We start from the raw sequence: 24,686 nt of genomic DNA on the forward strand, positions 1-24,686 counted from the left end.
AAGCTGAAAATAATTTTTCAAACTCACCCAGCGGAACTATTGTTCTGTCCCTCTGTTCTGGAAAGAAATGAGCAGGGTGAATGACACCCAGGCTGCGGGATCCTCTCCATCCTCCAGAGGCTGTGAGCGCGGCTGCGGGCAGGAGCGATGCGGAGGTACCTTCCGTGCCATATCTGCTCTCACAACAGCTGGTGCTTGTATCGAACCCGCAAGAAAAGCGCCTGAGGGTGCCTTCTCTTGGCATCCAGGATTAATGAGCCGTTCGATCAGCTCAGCGGCAGGCGCTGGATGGTGACGGAGGGAACGCGGCGAGGCTGGCTGGATGGCAGAAAAGGCTCTGCTTGCTTGCACTGGGACAACTGATATTTCCCAGAGTTTAGAACTTTCTTCTTAAACACGAGTGAGGTGGTTTTGCTTCCTGTCCCCCCAGTCATATTTAGCTTGTCTCTTCTCTCTTCTTTCCTAACAAACGTTCTGTACTGTTCTGGAATATGCAGGAGTCTATGTTGTCTTAGGTGCCATTTGGGTTATGATTGCAATCCTGGCCTATACAATCAGTTCTTGCCCAGATTCAGCTCATTTATGGGGTGTCATGAAAAAAAAGATCATGTTCACTTTTAAATTCTTCTCTTGACCTAGTTCTGTTTACTTTCTATTAAATAAATGTATTTTGTTGGGCTTTCTGCTTTACGTTCTTGTTCAAGTCTCATATTGAGGTACAATGCATATAGCCTGTATCTTTCCAGCCTTCAGTTCTTGATTTCACGTAACAATATATTCAGCTAACAGGGTATTTTGAGACTGTAGGTCAAAGATGATAAGTCTTGCTTGCATCCAAGCTTCAAAGTCCACACAACTGAGGCTTTAGTTAAGTTTGCCAGATAAGAATGCAGAATACTGTCTTGCAGTAGACAGTTTTGTTTCTTATGTTGTAGTATAGAATCACCATGATTATTTAAGTAGACTGGTTGTGTTTATAAATGATAGGTTAGTCGTTCTGGAGTCAGCAGAACTCCTTGGAGATGGACCTACTTTGTAATTACGTGTGGGGATGAATTGTCCCTATATTAGTTGCTGCAAAAATATATTTGAAATTTTGATATCTCAACAGGATGTATGTCACTGCTTACTGTTCTATTCAAATTCCTATCTGCATTGAGGATGATTCAGCATGTTTTACATTTACCACTTATCCTTTTGATTTCTTTTTTTCAAGTTGATTATAGATTCAGATCTCTTCTGTGTCCTTATTCATTTGTATATATGCCTGTTCGCTGGTTTGTGGGAAATACATTACTAGCGTATCAAAGAGTAATTAGAAAAAAGACATCTTTCCTTTGGGAAGCAGGAACTGTTTGGTGCTTCAAGAATTGGCTGTGAAGCGTCTCAGTGGGGCATTAAACATGGATCTTGCCTAAAGCGCATCGCTATCTCCACCCAAGTCAGCGGGATCGCAGACTTCACATTTAAACTAATTCATAAGTGACCTTGGTCCTAAGGGCTTGGACTCAGTTTATATAGTACTGCCCCCCGTGAGACTGAATTTTTATAGCTATTCAGTTGCCATAATTTGCCTTAAATATAATTAGGTTGTGGCTAAAGTATATGCAAGTACAGCCTAAGCTGTAGAGCCCAGCGGAGGCCATGTGGGGTTCCAGACAGCTCACAGATGGGCTGATTGCTTCTGAACAGCGGTCCCAATAGCAGCAGAGTTTAGAGGAACAAAAGGTTATACTATTAAATGAATAAGGATTATTCTTCCTAAACTAAATTTGGGAATGCTGTCTAAGCTGTTCAATTTCATGTGTTTTCTAGGTGTGGGTATGGAAGAAAAAGATTTGAAGGTACCACAAAGTTTTTTGTTTATATTACAAGGAAAATGAAAATGAGAGCTGGTAGCAAAGCACAGTGTGCTTATTTAAATGAAAATGTTAGTATCTTGCCAAGAAACAAAGCCTTCAGAAGGTACTCTTCTCTAGTGAGGCTCAGCCCATACAAGCTTTGCTATTGCCCCAAAACAATGAGGCCCCATTCCTGACACATTCTTCATCATCCAAGCAGTGTAGAAATAGATAATATTAAGGCTTTAATTGTAATATTTTCTTTGAACAGATTTTTTTTTTAATAACTTCTAGTTTTATACACTTGGTATTCTGAGGAGACCTTGAACACAATTATGTAGAGAAGGAAAGAAAACCCACAGCAAAAAGAACTTATTCAAGGTACATTTAGATGAGGTTCATTTAAAATCTCAGCATGCCTTTTAACCCACCGGACTCCTGTTCAAGAAGTAAGATTGGTTCTCTAATAAAGGAGAAGCACATTAGAAGCAGTTTAGGTCCCTCACTATCTCCTTTCTTAAACAAATGCATTTTGTTTCTCTTGCATGAATATGGTACTTAAATATTCTTCATGTAACAGAAGAAACTGTTGGGTCCTATGTCAGTTATTTTTGTACTAATTTCTTAGTAGAAATTGCTTCAAATCAGCCTAGAAATGACTTCAGTCTGGGTTTCTCCTGAATAGCAACTTTGTCCTTCTTGGCAGCCGGGTTCACATATCTAGGCTTCTACATAACTAAATGAATCTGAATAGGGGATGCTTAATGAGAATATTTGGTTTTTTCTTATATAAACTGAAGACCATGATCTTACAGTTTCATTTCTGAATTTTGTATCTTGAGTGTGTATTTTCCCGTAAGTTTTCCCAGTAGGTGACTCAAGCTGTACTCCCACTTTCTTGTTTTCCACACTTATTTTCAAAACGCTTTTTGAGCACAGGATTTTGAGAGGTTTTTCCGTCTCTGACATGACCTATATGAACATCTAGAAAACCTCCACTGGGAAAAATGGGTCGAAACCCAGTGAACGACTTAAATGAGTTTATTTTGAAAAAGCTTGTGTGTTGTAGAATTGCATCACAGTTTCTGGAAAAGCGGTTTTGTTGAGTGGGGCTGTGGTCTGTCCGTTTGGTTTTGTTGAGTGGGGCTGTGGTCTGTCCGTTTGGTTTTGTTGAGTGGGGCTGTGGTCTGTCTGTTTGGTTTTGTTGAGTGGGGCTGTGGTCTGTCCGTTCGGTGCTTGAGCCTCGACTCCTTACCCTGTGCTTGGCTCTCAAGTAACCAAATCGCTGATGTGGGCATCACGCTCCGATTAAAGTGGTTTTATGGAGTTATGGAGCACTTGCTGTTCAAGAATCAGATGTTCTGATTTGATAAAAATCAAACTACTGTCCATATTTTCTTTATCTGAAGCAGTTCATACATGAAGCAAATAGGGCTACTTTTTCTTCGTATGCATCATTCTGTGTAGTAAAGCTGTCCGGATTGCAAGAATAAGCTAATAACTTTTCACTCCTTTTAGTGAACCTAAGTGTTATAAAACCAACAGCCAGCGTGCTGTCTGAGCAGAGGACGGGATTCACAAATATTTTTTCTGGGGAGTTTTTTGCAAGTCTTTTACCTTAGAATTTAAGAGTAGCTGGGAAAAGGTCTAATTGCATTTTCCATAGCAAATACCATAGAGAGATTTACACTGTATTTATTGTGCAGCTTTGCGCTGTTGTGGCTGTGATCTGGGGATCTGTGTCCCCTTGTAGCACTGGCTGGGGATTTAAAGAGCAGTTTGGAGGGGAACATAATATTCAATATAGGCTTTATGACAGATGATTTTTTTCAGCTTTCTTGGTACAAGAAAATCTTGCATTGGTAAGGTGGTGGCAAATGTTTAGATGCATATTGGCGTTGAGGACAGTTACAAATGTTTTGTGTTCTCTCTATAGTTTTATAAACAGATCTACTTTAAGTAAGTATTTACATTAGGTACTTGGTTCCCATTTCCAAACGCTTGCAGAACTGTGCTTTGCTCTTGACAATATCCTTAGCAAATAGATTGGTAAAGACCTGATTTTCCTCCAGTTATAAAATGCTAAATAGCTTAATTGTATTGTTGTATCAGACTGGCCTTGGTTTTTTGTTTGGTGCTTTCTGATGTTAGAGTTGGGTCATCTCTAATGAAACAGGGGAGGTTCAAGGACAACCTGAATTTCACAGGTTCGTATCTGTGACTTAACATATAGGATGTAGTGTGGCCCATACAGTAAAACAAAAGGATGTAAAATAGCATTGGGAGATTTAGTTTAGTCACGTACTGTCATTTAAAATAGGTGGCTATTGAATCAGATGAAAGAATTTACTTGCAGTGATTTCAGAGAGAATGGCTTTGATTCGTGTTCCTCTTCACATTTGTACCCAGTAGGGAGCTGTCTGGAAATGGGAGCTCTACATCGTTCACATAATTCAGAAAGGTTCTAATGGCTCATCCAGCACTCAAGGACATGGAGCAGATTTGTGGAGTCCCTGTTGTAGCTCTGTTCCAGAAAGCAATAGTTGTATGCTGACACAAACATTACAGGTTTGGTGGTTGGACTTCTGAGTTTGGAGGAGGAAAAAAGAAAAGAGAAGGGAAGAAATATTGTTCTTCATAGATTTATTTTTTTAAACTGACTACAGGTAGAGGATGTGTAAACATTAACAAATAAGAATTAATATATTTTTAAACTGCTTTTGCTTGATAAATATGCTAAATTAAACCAGCATGAACTTTCCACTCACATGCTAGTCTTCTGTATTCTGGACAGCTTCTTTTTCTGCTATTTTCTGTGGTCTTCCCATAAACCATAATGGAATTACAACCCTACTCTGGACAAGCAGAAATAAATCAAACCGTTTACAGGAAGAACGTGTAGTCTCAATTCAGGAAAGCTGAGATGTGCTTCTATCTGCACCACAGCTGGGCTATAGAATCCATTGCAGGACACTTACTGTATTTGCTCGGAAGGGTTCATTTCTCACATAAGGATCCAGTTGGGAAGCGTTCTTTATTTCATAGGTGCTTATACACTGGGATTCCAAGTGCTATAATATATCCTGCAATTTAATAACATATAGTAAGTGTTTTGCAAATAACATTCTGATACCAACCTGATTGATTGAGAAATGTTTCGTTAGGCTTTTTTTTTCTGTAATTTTGCAAGTGATGTTTACTCTTAACAAAAGAGAAAGTAAACAGCTTTAAAATTGACAATGGTGAAACAAAATGCTCTTCAGGGAACTCTGTCTCTCGATTACCAGCGCATGGAAGCGCACGAGAGGTTGTGATGTGGAGTGTTGGGAATAAGGATCATCAAGAGCTGCATCCCCAGGCTGGGAGGACCAGCCTGGGCTGGTCCGGGGGCTCTGGTGCAGATCTGTGGTTGTACGTTCCTCATACCGGTTGTACCAACACGCGAAGCGTATTTAGTTCACAAGTATTTATTCTGTACATGCACCCGTGTTTTGATTGACACTCTTAATCCTGAAGAATCTCAAAACACTTTATGGCATCACATGCAATATTAATGGGATTATATCTCTAAATGTATTATTCATTTAAAACCAAAGGTGGAAAGCAAACTACAATGCGGGGGGAGAAAACCCTCCAAACCACCAAGATGCCAAACCTGAGCCATTTGTAGTCATTCACACATGGACACATATGTGTGTCCTGTACACATTCACAGATTGGATAGTCTTCTGTGGTTATACGACCTTCTCCTCCATGCTCTTTCCTGTCAGCCACCGGTATTGAGAGTTGAGATGCTTCTGCTATAGAAATTATTAATTACGACATTGCCACCATCTGTTTGTTTGCACAACTGAAGAAAATACTTTCAAAACTAGAAGAAAATACATAAACTTTGGAAGCACACCTAATTGAACGCGTTACTCGCTTTGAGAAGGCCGTCGTTTCCCCTCTATGTCATGGGCTTTAAGCAGGAAAACTCAAGTTCAGAGCAGCTACTGGATGTTTTCTGGGCCTCAGGTTGAAGAATCAAACGTGTTTGTTTAAAATATAAACCAATTATTCCTGAATTATACCAATCACCATAGTAACCTGCGTTCATTGTCTTTCATATGAAGTTATTTAAAGCCGCTTAGCTGGAAGAAATAAGTGTTGTCAATTATTGATGTATGAATGTAGCGTAATTATATTAATGTGAAACATTTTTGTAGGATAAAAATTTCTTCATGCATTGTAGTTTCATGTCGTTATCATAATTAATGTCAGTCATTTAGGTGAACTGTGATTTTGGGAGTTTGGTGGGGGGTTTTTGTGTGGTGTGGGGTGTGTTTTTTTCCTGCCATGTCAACTGCACCATGGGTTGGACTCAGTATTTTAGAATTATTTCAGGTCTTTTTTTGGTCCTATGTAATTGCAATCTTCCTTCTACTAGAGAGAGACACATGAGTTTGATTCTTCTTATGTATCTGCCCACAGAGAGTCTGCCTTGGTTGTGCATATGACTTGCAGGGGTTTCCCATGTTTGAAGACTTTGAAGCATATAGAAACACTCCTTTCTCTATATGTTTCACTCTTGCTGGTTAATTAGAATCATGGTTCTCCTCTGTGGTTCAGTTAATATTGAGAACTGCCCGGTTGTTAAGCCTGTGCCTCTGAGCAGACCCCTTTTATTAATTTCCTGGTGGACCATTACTGGTGTGTTCTTGCGGCACCTGATCAAAAGCCTCTTGAAGTTGCTGGGAAAGCTTCCTCGATCCTGATTTTTCAGTGTTGTTTTTTTTTTTTTTGTGTGCACTTGATTAATCAAACTGTTGCTTATTTGTTTAATTAATTAAACCCAGTGGTGTTTGAAGGCTCAAAAAACAATGGAGTAAACAGCCTATAATTGACTGAAATGGGAATTATACTTGTAGAACTGCTGGAGAATCAAATTCACTATGTAATCCTAAAATGCGCGCCACTTTGGTTGGTTGTGCAGCTCCTGTTCGTTATGCTGAAATTGAGCTGAAAATTGTTTTCTTCTGCTGCCATTAGTTTTAATTTTTAAATTCAAAGCAAATTAAGATGCTAACTTTAACGGCTATGCAGATGACCTGCTACATACGAGATAATCTCCAGCTATACCTAACAAGCCCTATTTTACTGAGCCGTTTCCAAATCCCTGCAGTGAAAACCAACGTATCTGAAAAATGATTTGTCATGATTGCTCCGGCTGGTATAAAGTGCCCATTGGCAGCAGTGGGCAAGTAACTCTAAAGCCTATTGTTGAAATTTCCCATGTCAGCTTTCCCTGTTTCGCTGCTGATCTCGAGAAGCGTTCAGTTCACTGGTAGGGTTGGATAACGCACAGGTTAGAGAGGAAAAGAGCCAGTTATCTCATCTGGCCTGTTCTTGTTGGATTGTTTTGCTCCTTCCTTTTTCCTACCAAAACAGGGGCTTTCTGGTGTGTTCCCACCAGTTTGGCATTACCTCGGTTACCAGCTGCCTCGACAGCTTCCCGTGTTCTAGCTTTTTAAAAAGACATTGATTTGTATCTGGCATTTATAGACCCAGGTGATGCCTGAAGTGATGCAGAGGAAAAACAGACACTGAGATAAGGGGATTGAACAGATGTGCCTGGAGTTCCACCGTTGTGTTTCTTACCTCTGTCCCAGATTCTTAATCAAAATTGACCGTTTTAAATGATTTTCTGTAACAGACACTTCTTTTAAACTGAACAGATACTGATCTAAGATGCAAATCTGTTATTTTTTCTGATGTGTGTAAGAAAAATAGGAAACGCTTTTTGTTTTCTGATGTAGGCAACATCGTTTTTTTAAACTGTTCTTTATGTCATGTAAAATAACTAAAAGAGAGTCTTGAAAATACCGTATCAACTGACAGTTTAAACCTCATTACCACGAAGGTCCAGTTCAGTCTCTTACATTTAATACACACATGGCTATAAATACCAGCAATTACCACATTGTATTTGTTTTTATTCACAACATGGTTTCTTCATTGTAGTGAGGACAACGTTCAAATAAAAGACCATCTTGTTCAGTAAGTTAGCTTCTGCTGCATCTTCTGCTTCTAATCCACTCCCTTTTAAAATGTTGTATGATCTGTTACTTCGCTAGTGGAAGAAAGACTGTAAAAAGAAGGAAGTTGAGTGTTTTTCTTTTCTTGGTCTTAATCAACAGGTTTCTCAATCAGCAGAACTACGAGCTGCCTCTGATGTTTGTTAGTGTTGATTCATTAGACTGAAAAGAAACGCAGAGGCTATGTTAAGCATTCTGATGTTGCCATGAGGGAAAAGAAAAAGGTTATAGTAATAAATGGAGCATATTTGTTCTAGACTAATTCTGAGAATAAATGCAGGGCTCCTGAGACTGCCGTACGGGGTCATGCGTTTACATAGAACTCTGGAGGAAGGTGAATGGTTTGGATTTGCTTAGTTAGATTTGCACTTAGATTTTCAGATCAGCAGTCGGACTTTGCTTTTATATGCTCAGCTGTCCCTGAATGCTTACTAGTGCCTGAATATGAACTTTAATAGTACCGGGTTCGATAGTTTTGGTGCTCATGTTGCTCATAAAAGATAACTGGTTGTTCTCAGCCTTGCTGCTGAAGATGAGCAGCTCAGCGGTGTAAACCCCTCTGCCGTGGCCGTGCATGTCAGGATCACGCATTCCTCAGCTTATTCTTTGTTCAACACTCTGTCCATTCATGGGCTTTTGGCTTAGTAGCCTCTTTGCGGTAGAAATCCTCATTTTGACTTGTTTGCCAGAATCCTTTGCATCCGCTGTTTGATATGAACTGTTCTGGATGAATATTACTGCTAAGAAATAATAAATTAATAATATTCTTTGTATTAAGAACTGAGGTGCAGCTGAAGGATTTACCTTGACAGCTAAAGGCTGGAAAAGTTAATTCTAGCAACACAGTGAAGAAAGATTCCTTCCAGATGGTCCAGAGCCAAGAGAGTTGTATCTATTATCTGCTTATATGAAGTTTTTAGTTAGATGGCAAACATTTTATCTGAGGCTTTATTATACTGCTTGGATGACAAATATTACCATGTTGGTTTAGAAAATGGTGGAGCGTAACTGCTGTCATACATGGACACGCTCTTACCTTGGTGCCTCGTTTTATTTTTAATTAATTACCACTCTGGCATTGGAGCTGTTTTTCATATATAGCTATTTGCACAGTTTTATCTTTCTTACTCTTTAGCAAAAGAAGTTGCAGCATCCTTTAATAAGTTACTGAACAGCACTACGGGGTGAGATTCTGGCAGTGCGTATGTCTCCAAAATCGGGGGAATTTCAACTGTAACAGCAGCACCAAGCATATAAAACTCTTACAGTCTCTGAAAAATTCCAACGCAAACTCTTGTATGGTTCTGTGACAGTGCCCTGCATGGGTAGGGTGACTGTAGAGGACATCAGGATAACCGGGAGGGAGAAGAAAGTCTGAACGCTTTCGGCTATGACAGCATCTGTCAGAAAACATGAAAGACTATTCCTGTGGTACTTAATTAAGCCCTGAGTCTTTGTAACAAAACCAGCAAACAATTAATTAATGAAAAAAATTAACTGTGTGTCTTTTGTGTAGTGATTTATACGCGTGATTAATGCTGTGGCATTCGAAGGTGTTAGCTGTCCCTTACAGAGCTTCAGAGGGTGTTACTTCAAATTAACGTTTACTCCAAAAGCCCTCCTAGTGCTGAGGGAGAGAGCCAGAGTGCCCCCCCTCCCATTTTATATGTCCATGCAGAGGTGTCCATCCTGTGCAGGGGCTACATTACCGTACGTATCTGTTTAGCAGGCTGCTTGGGCTGTTTGTGTGTGCTGGAGTTGTTCTGTATCAGCGATGGATTTGGAAATGATGAGCGCTTGCTATTACATCCGGTCTCTTCATCTGCACTCCAGTTTTGTCTGAAAAAGGGTAGTTCAAGGTTCACTCAAAATGCAGTTTCAGTGGAACTGTGACATGTTGTATGCTTAAGTTCTTTTAAAAATCCTTCTAGTGTAAAATAATATTTGGAAACGTTGTTTTAACTTTTTAAAGGAATCTGCTTTTAGGATCCTGCAAATACAGAGTTCTGACTACAAGCATTGCTTGGAAATCTGGAGACATCAAGGAAAGCTGTGATTCAGTGGCTATAAAGTGCTTGAATGGAATACGTGAATTAAGGAAAGCAGCGATTCAGTGGTTATAAAGGGCGTGAAATAGTTGAATCAAGGCCACAAGGAGAAAATGCTGTAGAAGTTGGGAATTTTTTAATTATTTCTTACTGTACCTATGACTGCAGTCTGCCTACATTTGGGATCATAAGGAGTTACATATCTATAATTCAGTAAAGAAGTGATAATTCATTTCATAAAAATTGTTTTGTAAGTACAGGGAATTCCTATATATAGACATTATAATAAAAAGGCCAGAATAACGTGGTAACCTGGGAGCTTCTGTTCTGGATTAGAGCTGTGGCTGTTCTTATCCATTCTTCTGCCTTTACCTTGGAGACCTTATGAATAGAGAAGAGAAACTCATCTTTTTGTAGAAAAGATCTTGCAGGACTTAATATATTTCCTTTGTAATATAGCTTATGCTCAAAAATTGTACTCAAAATCACACACAAGATAACAGCACAAAAGCCCAAATTCATCCCTCATATAACTTGTTGTACTCCGATTGTATTCTTAAGCATTAGGGAAAACTTGCATGATCTGATTATCTGATATATTGCAAAATGTGGAGCAATCGTATGGTATCCATGTGTGTCTTCATCCCTACCTTCTCCCCAGAGCCTCCTTCAAAGTCCTTCTGTGGACCTGAAGTCAGCAAAGTCTAAAAGGTGTAGATGGGACAGTTTGTGTCCTCGATTGTGTTTGTTTATGTGTCAGTAAGTTTAATCTTTATCAGCATCTTATATAATTACTGAATTACTGCTGAAATTAACAGTAGCATATAAGATTTTAAAATAATTAGCAGCCTGGTAATAAGCTAATTATGTCTACAGAGGCTGTGGATTTTAAGTGAATGTTTTATCAGTAGCCCTAGAAATGAAATCAGAATCCAAGCAGAGTATTGCAATTAGAGCAAGCACAGATCCAGTCATAGCACTGTGAACCCACCAGGTTCCTGAGCAGTTAATGGTTATCCCTCTCTATCCAGCACCTAGTTAATAAAGGTTAATCTCCACAGAAATGAGCGTTAGTTTGCCTGTTTTGATCCAGTATACACTGCAGTGCGTGCATGTTCTGTGTGCTTTATTCCTCTCTGGTATTATCATTTGGCACTTGATTTGACCAGGAACTGGAGCTCTCTGGAATACCTGCCCACTGGAATGTGTACACAGAGCGCTGGATTGCTCACTCACTCATCGCTGATTCGTAGGTTATTAAAAATGCAGAGTTAGTGCTGTGTTAATGTAAATTTTACTATGTGAAGTTTTTAAAGCTGACTGCTGTCGTTGAATGTTCTGCTCCTAATGGTGTTACGGGGCCCACTTTCTCAGGTGTTGGAGGAGCTGTTCCCAAGCAAAACCTAAGGAGAGGTTTAGGTTGGATATTAGGAAAAAATTCTTCCCAGAGAAGAATTCTTCCCAGGGTGCCCAGGGAACTGGGGGAGTCACCATCCCTGGAGGGGTTTAAGAGGCATTTAGACAAGGTTCTTAGGGACATGGGTTAGTGACAGAGTTGGGTTGGGTTCTGGTTGGACTCGATGATCCTGAGGGTCTCTTCCAACTGAAATGATTCTGTGATTACTAATTTAGGTACATGACAAAGCATTCCTGCAAATTATTTGCAATGGTAATTCCCATTATATTGGACTTTAGCATTCGTATATTGTAATAATAGTAGCTAAACTGTGGAAATACCTCTCAAGGGAATGCAGCTCCGTAGTCAAAACTCTGAAATACCAGTTTAACAGCACAGTAATAGTTCACCTGCGAATAGAGCTGCTAATGTAAGAAGTGATTTTATGTTCTCTATAGAAATTATTCCATCCAAATTGATTTCAGCACTTGATTTGGGTTTTTTGCTCAGTGAAAAATCTAAAAACTTGTTTTAAAGAGACAGTCATGTTTTCCTAAAAATCAAGCGCGAAGACATTGTGTAACCGGGTGGGGAAAAGCTCTTCTGTTCAGTAGATAGAGGAGCAGCAGGAATTGCCAGTCTCCTTCTTGCATACATAGAAATACATACCGAAGGGAAACAAATGGCCAAAGCATTCCCACCAGGAGCATCAGTGCATTTTCTTTTTATTTAGAGGCGTAGCTGGATGGCTTTAACATTAAGCTGTTTCTGCACAAAGAGTACTGAAGACTCTGTGTTATCTCAGGGTTTCTTTCTGCTTTACTGATACTTCTCGTGCTCCCCACATGTTACAACCAGCAGACAAACCGCCTCCTCTGGCTCCTTCAGGATTGTGCCGGCCGGAGAAAATGGCAAAGAGTGACACGAGTGGGACCCGCAGAGCTGGTTACAGCTTCCTAGGGCAGGCACCATGCTGAGGGCTGGTACAGCCAGAAACCCTCAACACACAGCTCTTGTTGTCTGGCTTTTTAATAAATAAAACACTTAGAATAGTTATCTGGGGAAGGGAAGTTTCACGTACCCCACAGTAAATGTATGTCTTTAAAATTTTCATGTTCAACCTTGATCGCACAATCATCCTGACTCTCAAACTTCGTTTTCAGTCCTCAGTTACTTGTTACATCTTTGAGTTTGAAAGGGCTGAGGAGGATAGTGCTGGTCCTTCCTTGGAGGCGCAGAGCCCACGTACATCCCATCTGCAGCGAACTGTCCCCTATTGCGCAGTCTTTGCTTCTTGCGCTATCACAAGGAGTCATGGTTCTGTAAAGTAAGCAGTCATCCCTTTCTTTCCTGTTTGTGACCTGACATCATTAATAGTGACAGTGCCGCTCTGGGAATCATTTGCTCGTTAGATTGAACAGTCTGTCTGCTGTCTCAGCATTGACAGCTTGAGAAATGTTCAATATAGCACTTTATATTAAAAACACATTGCAGCAACAAACCCATTAGTAGATCTAAAAATCAAAATAGACGCTCAGAATTCAGAAGTAGTATCTATATCAAATGTTAATGTATTGCTCTTTCATAGCATTTCTCATCTGTGGGTAGCAGTTGTGTATATAATCATTACCATCCACATGGCTTGTGAGGTTGTACAAAGGCAGACAGGGAATGGGAGTGAAATGAGCCCTTGGTTGAGTGTTTAATCCCAGGGGATTGCAGCTACCTCGTAACAGTATTTTATGCTTTATATTGTTACACTAGACAAGTACCTCTGAAACCAAATCTGCTAAGGAGAAACAGAACCTAGGAAAGGAAGCTAAAAGCAGTCAGTGAGAAATCTTTGAGTAGAAAATGTGTTGCCTGCTTTTTAAATCTAAATGGGTGCTGATGGCCTCAGCACAGTAACTTTAGCACGTTTTATGAGTGGCATCTCGCATCCGAATTGTGCTTCTTTATATATATTTATTGCAGAGCTATAAAACTAAATTTCAACTGAAACAGGCGTTACTCTTTCAAATACAGTAACGTTATTTTAGATGGTGGTTCGAATGCCACTGACAAACACAAATTCATTACGCAGAACAATTTTGAGAAGTATTTTTAAGGAGGATGATGCGTTAACTATGTTTCCTTCAATTGTTTGATCTTTATATTTTGAATATTTTCCTAACTGTAGATTAAATGCAGTACATAACATTCATATTTAAGATTTTATCAGCAGCGAAGTTTTATTTTGATTAATACATACGATATTTAAAATATTGGGTAAATTCCAAAGAATTCTTGTTTTTAAATTGGAGGGCTTTCAAGAAATGTCAAGTGTTAATCTTAGGCCTGCTCTTAAATTCCAATCAGCTAAAAGCATAATTGTTCACTAGAGAGTGAAGTAAATGACCTTGTTATACACAGCGGCTTAAAGAACTGTGGGGAGGAGGTGCCCGGATAGTGCACTGCAAGATGTGAGGTGATGCTGTGCGTTATCCCTCCGAAGAGATGGGGATAATCCGGAGTGCTCTTGGAGGCAGTGGGACTTGGGATTTGCAATGAGGTGGTGGAGGTGCCAGCTGTTGACATCTGGATGAGAACGAAGTGGTGCTGTTACATGCGCTACATTCTAGAAACTTGGAGCTCATTTTTTCAGCTTTGTTACGTAGGTTATATTTTTTCTAGAGCCTGGGTTTCTGTGTGCATGTGTTGTTTGTGCACGCCACCCTTTAGGAGCAAGCTGCAGAAATACGTAGGAAAAAGGACTGGTGTCCCTTGGAAACAAGCAGTGGATACTGGTGGATATAGCTGATTTCAAATAAGGCTGGATTCCTGGGTGTGTAGCTGTAGGTAAAAGATGTTTCCAGATTCAGTGTGGATTAGAAAACAATGGTTTACCTTAATTTTTAGGTATCTTTTGCAATCTGGTCCGTTTGCTCTCTGCTAACCTTGGCAAGGCTGTGTTGGACTTGACCGGTTCCTGGGCTGCCTCTGGCGTGACATCTGAAGGAAAGATCAAAGGTTTCCCCAGGGAAGATGGGACGTGGGCCTGCGCCTGTGTTCTCGCTATTTAAATAGTCATTTGGCCAGATTCTGCTGCGTTCACAGGTGCACAGACCAGTCTTCCATATTCATGAATGAACTTAATCTGCTTTGACAAATGGTATAATCTGAGAATTGAGTTTTCCTCTTTCTGCTTCTATGTAACCAGTTCACCTTGGCTTCGGAAATCCTGAGGCTGATGAATCCAAAGCAATCCCCAGGTGAATTTGGCCATTTACTTTTTAATTTCAGCTGGAGAGTTATCCTATGAGAACCAGTAATGTGTGTTTTACTCCTATTTCCTGTGCGTCTTCTGCTGTTTTAGAACATAGTGACTTTTTCTCTGGAATAGACTTTTGTGATATCTTTCTGCCAGCACCTAAAGAATTTCCCTGTATCCTCTTGTCTATTCATAAAGTTTATAGCCTAGATTATGATGGGCTGGAGAAGGGCAGGCAGCATTTTGCTGTCGAGGAGGGTGAAACACAACAAGGTTTGGTGCAGGTTCCGAATCATGCTTTAACTAAAATGTCATCTTTCCTCTCCAACAAAACATTTATGGTATTTCATCAAGTAAAACCAACAGTATCAATAACAACACCATCCTCTTACTAATATTACCGGTGTACAGTATTGCATTGAGTTTAACGGGCGCAGTGAAGCTACCTGACCACTAAATGGCACTCTCTCCTTTTTAGAGTCAAAACCAGCATAAAGGTGCTTAAATCAAGGTAGGGGGATAATACACAAGTGTATATTTTGTTATTATCTACTCTCCTAATCATTGGTCGCCAATAAAATAAAAGTGACTTATTTATTTGTTCCTTGCTGTGCAGTTTTTATGATGGGTAGAATCTGAACAGCCCATGCTGAATCCGTAATGCCTTGGGTTGAGGTGTTGCACTGATTCGTAGGTTTGTGTGTTCTGTGAAGAACTTCACGTGTACCACAAAATAAGAAGCAACTGAATTTCTTTGCAAGTTAGGTTCTGAAGATTTTCAGACGTATTTACACGTGGTTGCCAAGCACACGGTCAGTTAACAGACATCTGTGTGTTCTCCGGAGTTCTGCCCTGTGCAGAGGAAAATATTTTTGGAAGAAATTAAACCTGTGTAGTTTTATATGGATTTTTCTGACACATGATTCATCTTTCACTCTGTTGAACTTTGTGGGGCTGCAATGTGAAATGTCAGTACCAGACTTGAAAATTACAGGAAAAGGAATAAGATTGGGATAACTTTCTTAAGGAATACGGTCTCAAAAATATCTCTCCATACTAATGTTATTTTGCTTGCCATTGACCACTTGTATAATTAACCCCACTGCTTGACAGGTCAGGATAACTGAAGGATCTATGTCTCACACCCTTGTAGTGTGGCCTTGAGCAACCAGCTTTTGTGACTTTCACGGTTAGACATCAAGTCCGGTCTGCTCAGTACCACAAAGTTATTGGTTGATTTTGAATGTCTACTAAATGCAGACAGCCACTCTTTTAAGTTCTGGGTTTCCCCCACCCCATAGTTTAATTGCTCTTAAAGCTGCAGTTTAACTTGTGATATACCTTGTTTAGGGAGGTCTGGAGTTGGATTCCACACAGGATCACATGCAGCATGATGAACACATCCTTTGGGATATGAGATGGTAACTGAGTTGAGCCAGAGTCACCAGTTCTGTATTTGTACAGCCAAGGCTCGTGTTGGCCATTTTTGCAAAGGAAGCACATTGAGTTGTTGGTTTGCTGTGATCCAAACCCCCACTGCAGAGGAGCAGTGACAGGTGACAGTCTGTGCGCTGTGTCTCTCGGGCTGTAATCCTCCATTGGGCTCCATTCACACACTCTTAATATCGGCCAGTTTAATGGCTCCTTAAGGCTGCTGAGCTTGCCTGACCTTTGTGTCAGTTTGACCCTGACCCTTTTTGCCAAGCGTAATCTATTGCTATTTCAATTTATATAGTTTTAAATTAAAATACATGACCCTCAAAACTCGGTTAGATTTAAAGCCTTAGTGATTTTTTTTCTTCTACTGTTTGACACTTTTAGAGGAAGTGTGAAAAGGCATCAGTGTAACCATCACTGTTTTATTGCTTTTAAGACAGATGCGTATATTTTGCTTGGCATATCCTCTGTCTCCAGCATAGATGGTTGGCTAGCAGTCCCTACTTCTGAAAATCAATGGGAAAAATTATGCTGCCTTTTGACCATTAATTGGAAGAACTTGGCAGATGGCGGATGAACCTGGCACAGCAGCGGTCTCTGCTCTTCCAAGTTTTGCATCAGGAATACTGTAATATTGAACTTTCAGAAGAACCGCTGCGTGTACCTGCGCCATGTCGCATCAGATGGCCGAGTTTCATTTGGCCTTGAAATCTAGTTAATGATAGGCAACAAACACGAAGCATCGCAGAATCTGCAAGCTGTGTAAATGGGTGCTGGGCTCAGCCTTGGCCAGCGGCGCCGCTGAGGAATAACCTGCAATTAACTTTCCCCAATATGCGTTTATAGTCATTTCCTAAGGAGCCTGATTTTTATTTGGTATGTGTTGTTAGATTTATTAAACAGTACCGGAAAACTGATTTGATAAAATTCGGACAGTTTCAGCCCTAAGAAAAACAAACCAAAACCTCAATACCGGTTTAGCACGTAGTGATCTTGAAGTTTCTCAAGGGAAATGTGCAAATATTGGACTTATCTGAGTTATTAACTTGGCAAGGTTCCGGAGCTGGGGCAGTTTTCATTGCTACACAAAAACAATGACAGCAAAATTCCTGCAAGAGTTTAAAAAAAAATGAAGCCACCCATGTTAGAGAGGGCAAAGGTGTGGAATACACTGTTTGCATTTCATAATACATATGGGAGATGCGTTTTTTGAGAAAAGGGAGGACATTTTTGTTGCAAATCCTCTAATCTTTTCAGTGTCTGCTGTCAATTTCTAATACAAAATCTGTGAGTGACTTGTGTGAAAGAAGCAATGAGTCAGGAATAGCTGTGTCCCGTGGCTGGTTTGCTCGTCACCGAGGCTGAGAAAGGTTCGTTGTGTGACCCAGAAGACGCACAGCTCCACTGGACACGGTGCTCCTGCTACCGGGTGCCAATAGGTTAGAGCAGAAAGCCAAAAAGCCTCGTACTCTTGCAAAACAAAAATACCTCACATTATTTTCCTGGTGAGCTTTTGTTGTTACAAACTGCAAGGAGAGCTGACATTCTGATTTTCTTTAATAATTTCTCTTGGGAGACTGTGCTTTTGGCGGTTTATCGTGTATTAATTGTTTCAATTAATTTCTTGTGACTACAGCTATTCAATAAGAACAACAATAAATTAATCTGGCTTGCCTGTCAGTCTTTATTTCAGCTAAGCCAAGAATAATAGTTGAAGCCAAGAGACTATGCTCCTGCAAACGCTTGCGATTGAGTTTTGACAGTTTTACTTTCGGTGAATGACAGTGGAGGATATTGTTGTTAGAGTAGTCATTCCTTCAGGGGCTTGTATTGTGCCTGCAGAAATGCCCTGCAGGTCTTTTTATATTCCTCCTTTTAAGATGCCAGTGTCACAGTCACTCCTGTTTCTCTCCTGTTCTTGAAGGCAACATGCAGCTTAAATAGAAAACCAAACGTGATCAAAACCAGAACTAAAACTGTTATTCTTCTCTTGGCTGAAAATGGAACTTGAGGGCAGCCGCCTCTTGTGGCTGCTGAAATCCCTGTTGGGATTTTCTCCTTGTTGTCCTGGTTTTCGCTGGGATAGAGTTAATTTTCTACCTAGTAGCTGATATAGTGCTGTGCTTTGGATTTAGAACGAGAATAATGTTGATAATACGCTGATGTTTTAGTCACAGCAAGGACTTCTCAGGTTCTCACGCCGTGCCAGGGTGCACAGGCAGCTGGGACTGTCACGGTTTAAGCTCAGACAGCAGCGAGCACCACGCAGCCGCTCGCTCACTCCCTGTGATGGGCTGGGGAGAAAACTGGAGGAATACATGGGAAGAGAAAACTCGTGGGTTGAGATAAAGACAGTTGAATAAGTAAAGCAAAAGTTGTGCACGCACTTATTTGGACCACATGGTGTTTGTCACCATGTATCCTATTTTGAATGACTAAGCCTCCACTTTTTATTCTAATGGATATTCATACTGTACTATTATGAGACTTCCTGCTATTTGGCAGAATTAGACATTCCTGTTGGGGCTCACATCGTTAGTCTTTCATCACAACCTTTCTCTCCTTTTATGCATGTGGGTTTTATTCATGTCCGTGTCACAGAACAAGTCACAGACCACAGCGCTAAAAATTCAAGCCTATGGCATCACCCTGACTGATAGTGTTGCTAAAAGCTAATGAAAATTAGCTGTTACTTTAAAAGCCCCAATGTTAACACTGCAACAATGCTTTTTTTGATATTGAGAAGCAATACGTACCTACTGGATATAGAATATGCTTTTATTTTTGAAGGTTGTTTTTTAATTTCCTGTGTAGGCTGCTTGGAACAATATTTGCTTTAAGTAGTTCACTGTGGAAGAAAATATTTTAGAGGCAGCCTCGAGCATAAATAGATATACTTAGAATGTTTGAGGAGCGCAGTAGTTCCAGCTGAAAAGCCAACCTACTTAATTTTCCGTGAATGCAGTTGTAGTTTGTCCCGGTGTTACTCCGGTGATCCATCACTGTGGGAATGCAGCCAGGAGTGGCTCTTCACGGGGAGGGCAGAGGTGCGGAACAGGGTCTGTACAGGTACAGACGCGGATTCTGCAGCAAAGCCTCCAAAACAAGTCTGTAAAATCCGGAGTGCAAAGTGAAGGGGGAATTGCATGGTGTCTTTTCCGATACTGAAGCTGGGGGAGTCAAATGAAACTAGTTGGTAGCAAGTGTAAAATGGGCTCATGGAAATATTTCTTCACATAATCTATGGTTCTGCTTTGAACTCAGCAGGATGTAGATGCTACAAATTTGTGCAAGCACAGAAGTAATTGAAGAAATTAATAAAATCCGTGAGGGGTTAGTAAATACAGACACAGTCCTTCTATTCAAGCAAGTCTGCAAGATCTTGTAAACTGGGGGAGGATGCTCGATAAGAGTGAGCAGCAGTTAAGGTGCTGCCTGTCCTGTTCTGTCGGTTCTTAAGAGAAAGTGTGCCAGAAGTGGGCCAGCAGCATCGTCAGCGTCTAGGTGATTATTTTAAGAATGTGTCTCCATCACTTCCCGTCTCCGCAGGATCCTTAGGTGACAGCCATGCCCTCCCATTTGCTGTCAACACCAAGGGCAGCATCCCACTAAATATTAACATTAAAACAAGCAGCGTCACTGCTTCTTACACTTTAATTCCTTATGCGTGGAACACAGGTCAGTAGAACCAAATTTCACATGTGGCTGTTACCGTATTATCACAGTGGCTTGTAACAACAAACAAACGTAGATTACAAAAGCAAGGGTGCAGGTAATCGCTACACAACTGCGAGTGTGAGAAGAATTCCCTCCCTCCTCAGTGCTGCATGATGTACGGTGTGTGCAGCCTTCAGGAGTATTACCAAAGAGCCAGGAAACATAAGAACCTGATAGAAAGTAATTTGTTTGCCTGTAATGGGTCTGTAATTGTTGCTGTTACAAAATTCCTGGTTGGGACTATACTGTGTTTAAGAATTGAGCCTGTGGTTTTATTGCAGAATTATTACAGCAAACCCTTTGGGGACTGCGAGCATGTAGTCTCATTCTCTGAAGTATGCATTTGGCCAATATTGTGAAGTGTTGCTGTTTCGGAGGGACAAGAGGCCCTAGAGTAACTGTTGAACTAATAATGAGAGATCCATTTAGTTTTCTGTTTTTCCCGGAGATCATCATCAAATCTAGAATCAAGCAACAGGAAAATTAGGCTATTTTGAGTTTTTAATATTAGACCTTTTAAAGTTGATGGTCAAAAGTGTAATTTACCCAAATTACCTTGACCTTTTGTGTTGCTTTAAAGAGTCTTAAAGTCTCCTTGGGCTTTGGAGTCTAATAACAAAGTATTAAAAGATTTTGTTGTGCTTCTGGGGCCGAGAAAGGGTATGGAACTGAAATGGGGGGAGTGTTTAACGCCTTCCACCCTTGTGGGGGTCAATAACTTTTTTTACCAAAGCAGAAGGTTTTTTAGCAGTTGTTTCCAGCCTTGATCTGTCTATTGAACAATGAGAGCTGATTACTTTAAACTGCACAGACAGAAGTGTAAATATTTGGAGTTGTCAGAATAAGTGCCCAGCTTTTTAAAATCCAGGAATCCTTCACTGTTTAGTCTCCCTGTGTCCTGAATCCTGTATGCTTCATTGCACATGGCAGATGAACATTTCCCTTCTGTTTTCTTGGAGCAGGTAGTACTTGCTCATTTCATCTCACCACAACTTGCATCTTGTGTCAAGGGAGACTTTGTTTTTTGATAGTGATGATAACCAGATTTTGCGCTATCCTTTATTAAAAAAAAAAGGGGGAAAAAATGTGTACAATTAACAATAGACATTGTAAATGATGCCCCTAGAGCTCAAAAATCTTTTTACTCTCCAGAGAGACACGTTCTATTCAGTAGCTGTTGAAGGCTTCCTGCTGTCCTATTTAGGGAATTAAAGATGTTTCAGTGGTTGGTTCAAAGTAGAAGAAAACTGTTTAATTAGTCATTCTCATTGTTCTTGAAAGAAAGAGAAAAGGAGAAATAAAGAAAAGCGAATGTTTTTCTTCTCCAGCTGTAGAGCTCTGTTTAGGTAGTGAATGATGTGAGAATGCTTACACCACCCAGGGTCAATCCCAACCAGCACTCCTACTGATCAAAATATGGGGTGCTTGGAAAACACTTGGCGATGGAAGAAAACGAACTGTATGCGTCATTAAAGTATAAATTTAAAATCTGGGGAGAAATGATCCAACTTCAAAAGCCATACAGCTCTTTTTTAATAGTATTAAATGAAGTCAGACTGTTTGTTTTCTTTCTGTAGAGTTGTCCTTTACATGACTTGTATTTGGTGTGTAGTGTCTTTTGTTTCACTAAGAAAATAGGCTTTTTAATAATAGCAAAGATGTTCCTCCATTTGTATTATTTCCCTACAATTGTTAGCTGGTTCACAAAATGAATGAATTGTGAAGAAAGCAGATGCAATGATACTGAAAGGACCATCTCACTTCTATTGAACTACTTGTTTCTTTTTTCTGAAGGTATTCAGTGTATAACACATTCAGAGATACTAAATATTAATCTCTTAAAGGAATTGCAAATTCGACACGAGAGGATTCATGGTTAAAAGGGATAATCCCTTAGCGTATTGGTTTGGTATTCTGAGGTCTGTAATATTTTGAGAGATTTGGATTCATGAAGAGTATGAGATGTGGACATCACTAATGGGCTTTTTTGGAGTGATGTAAACCACTTGTACATGAAAATGAAGGTGTAGAAAAGAAGCTACACTTAAGAGAAGTTTGAAGTGTAAATTGAAAGCAAGTCTCTTCAGTAAAACCGTCCCCATCCCCATCAGTGTTAAAGTTGAGAGCACATTCAAGCACATTCTTATTATTTTAATGCAAGTTATGAACTGATAATAAGAGAATACACTCCAGTAGGTGAAAATTACTTGCTGCTGTGCTGTCGCTGTTTCATGACATTTTAGTTAATTATAATGTCCCATAATGGCTTATAACTGTGTGCATGGAGGCTGGAGATGAAAAGGAGGAGTTGCAGTGATTTTCAAAGGCCAGAGCAAAGCTATCGCTGTCTGGGAGGGGAGGACACTGAAATCGGTGAGCCGGATCACTGGGTGACCGCCGGGTTTGTCTTCAGATGGAAATGAGGGGATTATACAACTCCTATATAGCATTAATTACTAAATAAAAGCAATTTCACGGTTTTAGTCACTTGTGAAATTTCTGTAAAGGGCAGGAGACCAGCAGTGTCATCTGTGTTACTTGTGGTTTCCTATTTTCTCTTTCTTTGTACCTTCCCTGATGGACAGAGACTGATCCAGGGAAAATCCTGCCCCGTGTCGCTTTCGTAGTCGCCAGACCTTTCACAAGTTCTGAAGTAATAACTACATATTCAAGTGGTGCCCCAGCTCTTTTAAAGAAAAATACGTATTGGTTTCATCCTTTAGTCTCCCTTTTAATCAGTGTTTCAGGTTAAAATTCAGGTACTGAATATCAGTATCACTCTTCTACAAACCTGTATTTTTACAATCCTTGGCTGTAAGTAAGAGTCAAATAGACGTAAATGTTCATATTTACACATAATCAGTCACTCATTGCAATGAGGAGACACTATTTTGTAGTGCACTTTGCTAGTTGCAGGTAACATAGGATGGAAATCACCAATTTTTTGTTTTCTTATGTAGTCTTTGTAGTCCAATGTGTTTTGCATTAGTTCCCTCGATAATCTGTTATGCATGAAGCTATAATGTGTCTCCTCCTTAAGTACCTGTAGGCAATACAGCAAGTTCTCTTTGGATATGACCCTGGTTTGGAGGTGAGTGTTGATTGTACTGACAAAGTTTTGAGTAGCTCTTGTCCCTCAGAAAAATTAGGGTAAGGTTTCAATACTGTGTCTTAGTCACTTAGTGCAATGTGCACATTAATATTTAAACATACGAGCATAAGCAATGCTGGAGAACATCAAATGCATTAAATGTAATTACATGTACTCCACAAAAAGATTTTCTTCCTGCCAGAATCTGCTCGCACTCGAGCTGTTTGTGCTGCTTGCGGAATGGCTCAGAATTGCTCTGAAAACAAAGGCGACCTTTGCGCTTTTTCAACCTTCATAGAAATACCCAACCCTGTTCTGACCCGTTCCTTAAAATTGATTTTCTGGCTGCCTTAAAGCAGCAGTTACTGATCCAGAGCCGATCTTGATGTGTGAATTGATGCTGAATGGAATCCGGGTGCTCAGGGTGAACCGGGTGACCCAGTCAAGGCAATATGCAGCGAGTTTTACTCCAGTTCTGCTTCTCTTGTAAGAGGAGCATAGGTTATGCAAAAACATGTTTTCTGTGGGCAAGGAGAAGGAGGCACATGGTTGTGGAGAATGGAAGGCGGGTGAGTCTTCAGAAGCAAGTCTTCCACTGATAAATGTCGCAGTTCAGCATTCCCAGCTGTCACAATCTTGCATAACTATATGTACTTGTAAATTATGTTCTTTCTGGCTTCCAGTTGCTGAGAATTTGTAGCTGTCATCCTTGTTTTACGGGCTATGTATTGACTGTGTATGTGCATGTGTACACTATGTAAAATAGTCGTATACGTTCTACATATAAAATACTGTGTGACTTTCTGCTTGAAAGATAGGTCACCACATTTCTTCTTGTTTATGTATGATATATGATGGTTCCATAAATCCAGAATGTAAGAAGCTGCTGTGCTTTGTTCACTACAGCCCGCTCTTAATTCCAGTTTTTATTTGGCTCATAAAGGTACACCTTGGCTGTAAAAGAAATCTATACCTTCAAAATCACCAGGAGTGGTGACTGCTAAGTACTAAATTACTGGTGATAATTGCAATTTAGAACTTAGAGTACGTGTAACTTGTAACAAATATGATTTTCTGGAGGTCGGGAGCTGTTGTGTGTTCATGTGCTGTGCTGATTGAGCCAGATGCTCAGCTGAAATACACGATCATTCTTCCAGCTCTGTATATCATCTAAGTCATATCATCCAGCACAGTAATACATTAATAATTTGTATTAATGGAAAACAGGAGTCAATATATCAGATATCATTATTTAACACTGAGGTTTTTTTTATCTTTGCAGTTTGCCGGGAAGACTCATACCAGTCGATAGTCTCGTGTGCTGCCGTGGTACTTACCCCTGTAGAGCCAACGGTGGATGTGAGGAAGAAGGAACAGATGATGATGCCCGATGTGCCTAAACCGTGAGTTATTCAAATAAGATGATCTTTTCCAAGTGCAATTTAAATGTTAGGCCAGATTCTTTCTTGTGGACGTGCATATTCACCTCCTCTCTGTTTCATCACTTCCAAAAGCAGAAATTGGCTTGAAGCTGGGCTGCTGCTTCTGTTTGTCAGCATACCTTTTCCCCCAAGGTTTTTGGTAATGAGGTATATAGAGGCAATGGGCATTTATACTGTAAGAAATGGACTTTTTAACAAGCTTACTAAGGTGATTCTTTCTATTTAAATAGTCCTTTCATTCTTGCACGGCTTTTCTAGTCAGCAGTTGATCTTTAGAAAGAATATCAATCCTAAATGCTCTACTCATCTGAGATATTTCAGTATTTTTCAGTGGCTATTTTACTGCTGTGATATAAGATGATCTCTTTAGAAGTGCACTGGATGTCT

The 24,686-nt window shown here is 40.1% G+C and overlaps 1 protein-coding gene across 7 annotated transcripts in view; it reads left to right on the forward strand.

Moving 5' to 3' along the window:
* CCSER1 (coiled-coil serine rich protein 1) overlaps positions 1–24,686 on the forward strand; it is a 436,344-nt gene that overhangs the window by 85,454 nt on the left and 326,204 nt on the right. For all 7 annotated transcript variants that reach the window (XM_071808258.1, XM_065837729.2, XM_071808257.1 and 4 more), the window contains exon 5: positions 24,140–24,260. In XM_071808258.1, coding sequence (XP_071664359.1) covers positions 24,140–24,260 — 121 coding nt within the window. The remainder of the gene's footprint in view (positions 1–24,139; positions 24,261–24,686) is intronic.

This window comes from Patagioenas fasciata, chromosome 4 (genome assembly GCF_037038585.1).
Source record: "Patagioenas fasciata isolate bPatFas1 chromosome 4, bPatFas1.hap1, whole genome shotgun sequence".
NCBI lineage: Eukaryota > Metazoa > Chordata > Aves > Columbiformes > Columbidae > Patagioenas > Patagioenas fasciata.